Genomic DNA, 8,767 nt, shown 5'->3' on the forward strand with positions numbered 1-8,767 from the left:
CTCTATAAAACCAGATGGCAACAGAATCTAAAGCCAGCTCTTCTTGATTCTGTCTTATGGACAGATCAGGAAATAGTTGGTGAAAGATCTTCATCAGATGAGGATGTCGAATCACCCAGGCCAGGTACATCAAGGTAACCACAACCACAGAGAAGAGGCAGGACAAAGAGGGGTAGAGCTACAGTACCTACTAGGACTGGTCCTTCCCAGCAGGAGAGGCCTCTCACCTGCAGTGACACTTGGACCTGGGTGCAGATCACCGAGGAAGTACCTACCCATGTACTTCCGTTCAATAGAGGCGAACCTGTGTCCCAATGGGTAACCTCTACTAATACAGCTGTCGATTTGTTTCAACTTCTGTTTAGATTCGAAACTTTATAGTAAAACAAATCAATATGCAAAATCTAAACAACCACAACAGGAAGGTGAACCCCCAAAGAAGAAAACCATAAGATGGACAGATGTTACCCATGAAGACATTTTGGCATATATTGGAGTAACAATAGCCATGGGACTCAAGCCCTCTCCTTCTTTTTCTGACTATTGGTCTACTTATCTTCCTTTCCATAATCCTTGGTTTACTAACATCTTCTCTAGAGAGAAGTTTTAGCTATCCATACTAACTTACACTTCAATAACAACACTAATGCTCTTCTTAGAACTGACCCTAACTATGACTAACTTTTTAAGGTCAGACCTGTCATAGACTGTCTACTAAAATCTTTTGCTTTACACTATTCTCCTAACAAGGAACTAACCATTGACGAACAGATGTTGGGCACAAAATGTCGAATTGGTTTTCGTCAGTACATGCCCAAGAAACCTGTCAAGTGGGGTATCAAGTTATGGGTCCTGGCAGAAGCTGTGAGTGGATACTGTCTGAAATTTAAAATCTACACAAGCAAAGAGGGACAAATGCCAGCTAAAGGATTAGCAGACAGTGTTGTGATGGAACTGATGGACAAGTACAACAGATTAGGGTAATGGGTTTTCATGGACAACTTTTACACTTCCCCTCAATTATTTGACAAACTACTGACTTTAGGAACCTATCCTTGTGGGACATGTAGGAAAGACAGACTGTATTTCCCACAACAACTGGTTTCTACAAACCTACATAAAGGGGAAGTACATTTTTTAAATGTGGAACTCTGACAGCTGTAAAGTGGACTGACAAACGAGACATTTACGCACTTACAACTTTACACTCTAGTACTATGACAACTGTGACAAGAAAAGGGAGGGATGCTGAGGTTAGAAAACCTCAGTTAATTGTGGACTGCAATAAGTTTATGGGAAGAGTGGACCTAAATGACCAACACTTAAGTTACTACTCTACTGCACGAAGGACAATAAAATGGTATAAAAAACTGTTTTTCGACTTTTGGACTTGACAATTGTAAATGCTTACATTTGTACAAACAACAGACCAACCAGCCGACATTATCCCAGAAGGCCTTCAGAATGGACCTGGTCACAGCTCTTGTTGAGCCTCTACTTCAAAGCAGACCAGGTCCTTCTGGTATACCACTCTCTAGAACTGTACAGAACTCATCACCTCTGAGATTTACTCTTGGCAGGCACTTCCCTACACTTGCTGATACAGGTATCAGAAAAAGATGCAGACTATGCCTTTCTGAAAATAAAGTGCTAATAAAATGTAAATTATGTGCTGAATTTCTGTGTGTGAAATACTTTGAAGAGTATCACACTAGTGTTACTCTTAAAAGAAGTTAATACTATGTACAAGGTAAAAGTCTGCTCTTTTCCTGTGTAAACAGTTTTTGTTTTGTTTAAATATTTTTGTGAAGTTTTTATTTTAGTATTGATACACTTATATGTACAATAGTGATGCTCCCTTTCATGTGTCAAAATCAGTGTATAATGTTATACTGTATATGCTATCATAAGTATGGCTTTTGCAGTTTTCTACAATGTTTGTAATAAAATATGTATATATAAATTTCCATTCACTGATGCAGCTTTTTCTTTGCACAACTTCATGTGTTTGTTTTTGATTCATGCAATTTGTATGTACATTATTCCTTTTAGGCATATATAAACATTTGTGCATTATATTATTTCCCGATATTTGTAAATTATTTTACCTTTCTAATGTTGTATAATTTGGTTTTAACTTACCTTAGTTTAGACAATTAGAATAAAACAAATTCAGGAGGCATAACTATGTATTGGCCTACAAAATACAAATGTAACTATAATACGAGTATACTGAAAATTACAGCGATATTTCGGCTACCGTATGTTACATATATATATAAAAATACATATTACTATTTACTCATAAATGCTCAAATTTTAGTTACATTTCATAAAACATAAAAAGTAAATGAGAAATACACTGAAAAACAAAGATTTCGAGTACGTAACTGTGTTACGAAATGTTGCGCTCGTGCATCAAACTTGCTAAGCCTTGACATAAACCTCGTTTATTCTTCTGGGTGAAGGGTGTAAAGATACTAATTTTTTTAGGCTTCAAATATTAATTTTTGAAGACCAAAAAGGTATCAAATTACTGTACTAGTACACTCAAAATCCTTGTAATTTAGTCGGATCTCTAAATAAACTGTATGTGGGTTGAAAAAAAAATCCCATTCCTGTTCAGAGAACGACTTATTCATCACACTTCAATGGTTTTGGCAAAATTATTATTTTCTCCTTAAAGCTATTTATAAACAACTGTCAGAGTTACGTAGGGGTGAAAATGTTCTTTCTATTGGTTATAAGCAGTAGTAATTAGTAGTAGTAGGCGGGACTAGACAAGAGCTTTCAAAAGTTTGGTGCATTGAGAGGAGCCACTCTAGTAGACTTACTAAAAATATTGCTATCTCAGCAAATCATAGAGGAGGGAGGTTCTTATTTTATATTTAGCTTATCTATATTTCAAATTCGAGTTTCTAATTTCTTAGCTACATATACATGTTGTATGGTGGGCATAATAAAATGGCAACTGAACAATAAGACAACTGGATGTGTTATGTGACACACAAAATCGATATTTAACATTTTTGTTTTTACATTTCCTTTTAAATTAAGAAATTAAAACATATAGAATATCAAAATTTAAATTATAAATTGATGTCAATTTCATTGATGTAATTAGTAAAAATGTTATATAATAAAATTTTGAAAATAAAACTCAAAAACGTCGTGACATGTGCACTTTTACCTACCCGGGGCGAAAGGGTAAATACAATTAATATAACCATGCTAAGAGCAAGGACAAGTACATTTATAAACAAAGTTTGACAATGATAATCAGCAAGTAGGCTTAAGAATATTTTATAATTGATTTTTTATATTCAGAAAATATTTACCAATATATGGCAAAGTTATAACTAAATGGTATTTAATAGCTTCGTAAGTAGATGGTTTGCAAAAACTTTGCTTGTTCAAAGAGTTATAAAGTATTCGATCAATAACATATATGGGAAAACCATTTTTGCATAACAATTCTTTGACACTACAAAATTCTTCATGTAAGAATTTGTAAGTACTAAAAATTTTTTATGCATGACAAAATAAGATTTTAATCAAATTTTCTTCAAAGTTGGTATAAAGCTTGCATAGTTTAAATGGAATTTAGTAAACTTTTTTTTTCTTCTAGTATACTTCACATTTGAAGTTTCCATCACTGTTATGAATCAGCTTGTCCACAAGTGAAAGTTTACTATTTTGTTTACGTTCAAGAATGAGTTTCATACTATGGATTTATTGTTCATTGTACTCAACAAATTGTGAAACACGATTCAAAGTTTTTAAATAAGGTGAAAGTGTCTCCTACACACCAACGATAGTATAGCAGTCTAAAAAATTAGGGACAGTCTTCCAACCATTGCTTTTCCTGATAACAAAGAAAATGACTGGCCAAAGAAGTTGCCAATCTAATCTAAAACCCACAGCCACTCCATCAATCTGAATACAAAGATCACCATCAAGCACAAAATGAAATTGCGTAATTGTAAAATTCATCAATATTGAAAATACCAATTTGAAAATGCTCAAATCAAAGTCAGTAAAAATCAAATTAGCACTTAACCATATAGTTCCTTTTAAAGAGACTCAACATAAAAGTTCCTGCAATAAACACTGCTATCAAACTTCAATTATTGTGCTTAAAAATCAGCCAGAGCATAAGTTCCAATATTTGAGACTATAGATTGTAATGTACATCCTTCTTTATGAATTTTAGGAAGACCATAAAAAAGTTCTGGATGACTACCCAATGATCTGTTTTTTAAATGATTCCCATTTATAGTATCAGTCTTCTTCAATTTCACTAAGTATCTTTGAAATATAGCTTCTCTAGTATCAGTAAAATCATTATTTAACAACTTCACAAATAATATTAAATCACTCAAAATGTCTTCAGCCTTATATAAATATTCCTTTTTATCCAAAATCACCAAACTATTTCCTTTATCAGACTCAAAGATGACAGTATTATCATTTTACAGAACTTAAATTTAAAAATTTAAATTGAGGTCAGAGAATAATCAAAGAAATTCCACTTTTAAACTACTCTTTGTTATAATAACCATTATTATCATACAGTAACAAATACACTGTAATGTAACAAAGAAAATACTATGCACACCATAAAACTAAATTAAGCCACAAGAAAGCTAAAATTGAAATGGCAGTTAAACACAAATAGCTATTCTTGTCTCAAAGTAGATACTTACTACTTTGTAAATGTAGATACTTTCATCGGCACATGCATCCATTTGTATACTGGCCCAAAACCACTAAAATCATAAAATAAAAATAAGTTAAATTTTGAATGGAACCAAAACCTTCTAAAAATGGAACATCAGACACTTTAAATATTTATACAAGTTATTACAAACATTTTTTTTTTCTACAGAAAATACTTCTTTCTGAACAGTTCAATACAATTCCTTCAAAATATCTAATTTAGCAATATTATATTATTATACAAGTACATACACCTACTGACAAAATCAACATTATTCACATTTACTGTAATAACATAAAACACTCCTCATGGTTCACAGAGGCCCCAATACATTGATCAAGCTCTTCCATTATTCCTGATTACTTCTGTAGCTACCATAAGAAGAGTCCCCAAGATAAATAAAAAAACTTGTTAAGAAACCTGCTCATGATATCTGAGCACATGTGACAAGTTCAGTCTCATTAGCTCGTGTGGTATGAACAGTTTCAAACAATGTTGTCCAGGGTTCTGATATGGGCTAGAAACATAAAATCCAATGCCAGACTCAGATTCAGTAACACAGAAAATGAACTCTTGGACCACTATCACACCTGGGTGAGCTTCCATTCCATGTGTATTTTAGCACCCCTTGGTAGGGGTGTCGTATCATATAAACAAGCAACAAAAACAATTTTGGCAAAAATTAAGTATGATGTAGGGATAGCAATGCCAAAAGTACAGAAACAAGGTAGGGATGAATACACAAAACCATATAAACGTTTTTTTATTACTTGTCCCCCCGCTAAAACAATTTCATTTAAGTAGGTTGATTTGTTTTATTTTTATGATTCGATGGTAACATATATTATATCATATCAGTTTTCTCGGTTTCTTCATTGCACTTGTAGAATGACCTCAGATACTGATATTACAACATACAATTGGCTACTATACATTATTAATCATCACTAGTCATAATACTGACTCCTTGAGACCTAATGTTGAGGAACCTACAGTAAGAAAACAACACAAGAAAAATGTATAGCTGTATCATCCCTATATTCATGTTTGCATTCTTTTTAGCACTGCCATCCCTAAATCATTTTACATTTACAAAATGTTTTTCCAATGACCGACAGTTAGTGTATTCTATGAATGTGTGTAATAAAATTTAATATCATGTGCACTGATTATTTTACTCCTTCACTTCATACATAATATAGGGGTTGGCTCCCGAAAGACACCGATTGTATAGTGTATAAAGCACCGAGTATTCTACATGTTACAGTCATCTAATGTTCATCTATTATACGCTTGTAATTCACGTTTCACACTGTTCTTAAGCTTTTTAAAGGAGCACCAGAATTCCGTAAGAAAACTTACTTCAAGGGGTAATGGTAACATCATTTATACAAGAATTATGATTTTTTTTAGCTTATACTAAACACTAGTGTGCTTAGAGATAGCCTGCTCCCAAGTACTCTTAAAATGCTTTTTTGTTGTACTACAGCCATTGCAAAAGCTTCACACATCTTTTGGCTAGCGTGGGAAAAGAAAAAAAACAAAGATGAACAGTGGCTCTTTAGCTAGTTACCATTTCTCCACTTTAGCAACACTTTTTGATGATATTAGGAGCCTCACAAGCTGTGAAACACTTTATAATGGCAATTAGATGCTCAAATAAGGCTATATCTATAACTCAACTTTAGCAGTTATTTGTAAGCATCATGAAGCAATAGACTGAATGTGGCAGCCATTTTTTTAAGGCCCATTCTAACATACTAAGCACTATCATGCTTTCTGATAAGGAGACCCAAAGCTAGGAATGAAAAATGTCAGATTCAGGTTGAGCAACCCTGAAAGCAAACTCTTAATCTCCCAACATGCATCAGTGACCTTTCAGATGTTTCTTGGGTAGGGTGCTACACCATATATAAGAATGTCATACTGGCATCCCGAGTCTGCTGTTAAGTTTGGTCCTGCTAAGAGGCTATAGCTATACATGCAAATCTACATGTTGAATTAACCCTATGAACATGAATGGGGGTCAAAGTGTACATGACACAATCTTTTATGGAATGCCATTCAATATGGTATTATGTGTTTGATATCAGAGTTATCAACTATTGATTTTAGTTGTAGTGACAGTTTCTGTATAAGAGAGTAAATACCAGATACAGTATATACATATATATATACATAGGGATACTGAAAAAAGTTATAGATAAGCATTTCAGATGTTCTTGAGGCTATAAAAATGCAATATGCAAATTGAACAATGAATTAAAGTATTTTCATTCTTCACATGAGCAACAACTTGCACTTTTCTAACATTTCAGTCTGAATCAGACTAATGGCAGCACTTTCTATACATCTTCAATGCAAATACAATTGTAACACTGAATTTTTGTGCACAACAGACTTGTACATTTGACTAAAAGCTTGCCACATTTCATGTAGAAACATAGTAAACTTGGACTACAGTCAACATTCCTTCCCTAATACAGGGTATGTCCAATGGACTGACCTTATACACATTACAGTAACACATATGATACAATACCTTACTACAACTTAATAATGAGTTTATTGATATTATGTTTGGTCATCTTCTATTACCCACATTTGTATTTTCTGTAATTGATATATTGTTTGATAAAAAATTTATTGAACAGCTAAGTTAGAAAAATCTATTCTTAAGGTTACCAAGAAGTTAAATTTTTGTAATCCTTTGGACTGCATAACTACAAGTTGCTTCACTTTACTGGGTATATCATGGCTAAACTAAAAGATTATCTTTTGGGAATTTTTCTATCTTTCATTTCTAGCTTACTTGTTCACAAGTATATGACATAAAAAAAGCTTTTTAAAATAATTCAGAATGATCAACATATATATATATATATATACCTCCATTTTAACCACATGTGCTCTAGGACTGATGTCATCAGGAATAACAACAGGAGATGTTCCCATGTCCTCCACAACCACATGTGAGCAAGCAGATTCACTAGGTTCTGTAACTTGCCCTCCTGGTGACAAAATAAAAACCAATTAAAAACCTGTCTACCACTTCATTCAATATGTAAAAATATTTTTAATTTAGAACATTTCACATCACCCACTCGAAATGATAAAATGTTTCTGGCTTCTGTATTTGACATGTAACACTACTAGGTATTTTTGCTAAAGTTTAGCATAAAACATGTTAACTTTTCAAAAACTTGCATATCTGGATATAAAATTGAAGATATACATCAGTCCCTCATGTTTGAAAAATGCAAAAGGGCTGTAAACAGTCCCCACCAAACAGTCCACAGGAGCTTTTGGCAGAATGATACCATACCTTAATTCTTTGTTTACAAAAGTGGACAATAAAAATTACGTTCTATTGACTGAATTGTACTGCTTTTCTGTCAACAAAACATAGTCTCACTGACTAACCTGAAACAGATCCACAGTATGCCCCTAAACTACAATGACCTCTAATCAATAAGGCAGCCCTTGTTTCATGCAGAAAATAGTTCATCAAATGCATTTCAGATCATGAATAAATTTGCTAAAAATCTTCTTGCTACTATGAATTTGATAACAATTAATATTCAGTTTTGTAAATAAAACTTCAAAATAATGACTTAGTTTCTCAGTTACAAATATTTGATGTCTACATCAGACCAGGAAATTCATCATTTTTAGGGCAAAGTCATTTGGCCTTGGATTTTTTCTCATTTTCAAAGGCACCATGGTAAAAAAAAAATTCACTGGAGGGCACTAAGGCCACAGTACACATTAATGTTAATGGAATAGAAATGAATTTCCCAATTTGTTTAGTAAATATAGGGGTTTGGGAATTTGGCCTATCTTTCCAGATTATGTTTATCAGGAAGGTAAGTATTAATTTTAACCAATGAGACTTATAAAGTAACAGTACATCAGCTTTAAGATTAAAAAACAGGGTACCATGCTGATTTAAAATGTCCTGTGACTGTAAACCTATTGCCCCGGGTATCCTTTACTGTGCATAACACAAGGTTTTAGTATCTTACATTCAAAATTTTATTATACTAC

The 8,767-nt window shown here is 33.0% G+C and overlaps 1 protein-coding gene across 2 annotated transcripts in view; it reads right to left on the reverse strand.

Annotated features, from left to right (window-relative positions):
- The window catches only part of LOC106457012 (protein ECT2-like), an 81,923-nt gene that overhangs the window by 33,550 nt on the left and 39,606 nt on the right, over positions 1-8,767 (reverse strand). For both annotated transcript variants that reach the window (XM_022382825.1, XM_022382826.1), the window contains exons 9-10: positions 7,610-7,731; positions 4,707-4,769 (exon numbers count right to left, since the gene is read on the reverse strand). In XM_022382825.1, the coding sequence (XP_022238533.1) occupies positions 4,707-4,769; positions 7,610-7,731 (185 nt within the window). The remainder of the gene's footprint in view (positions 1-4,706; positions 4,770-7,609; positions 7,732-8,767) is intronic.

Source organism: Limulus polyphemus, unplaced genomic scaffold (genome assembly GCF_000517525.1).
Source record: "Limulus polyphemus unplaced genomic scaffold, Limulus_polyphemus-2.1.2 Scaffold281, whole genome shotgun sequence".
NCBI classification, from domain to species: domain Eukaryota; kingdom Metazoa; phylum Arthropoda; class Merostomata; order Xiphosura; family Limulidae; genus Limulus; species Limulus polyphemus.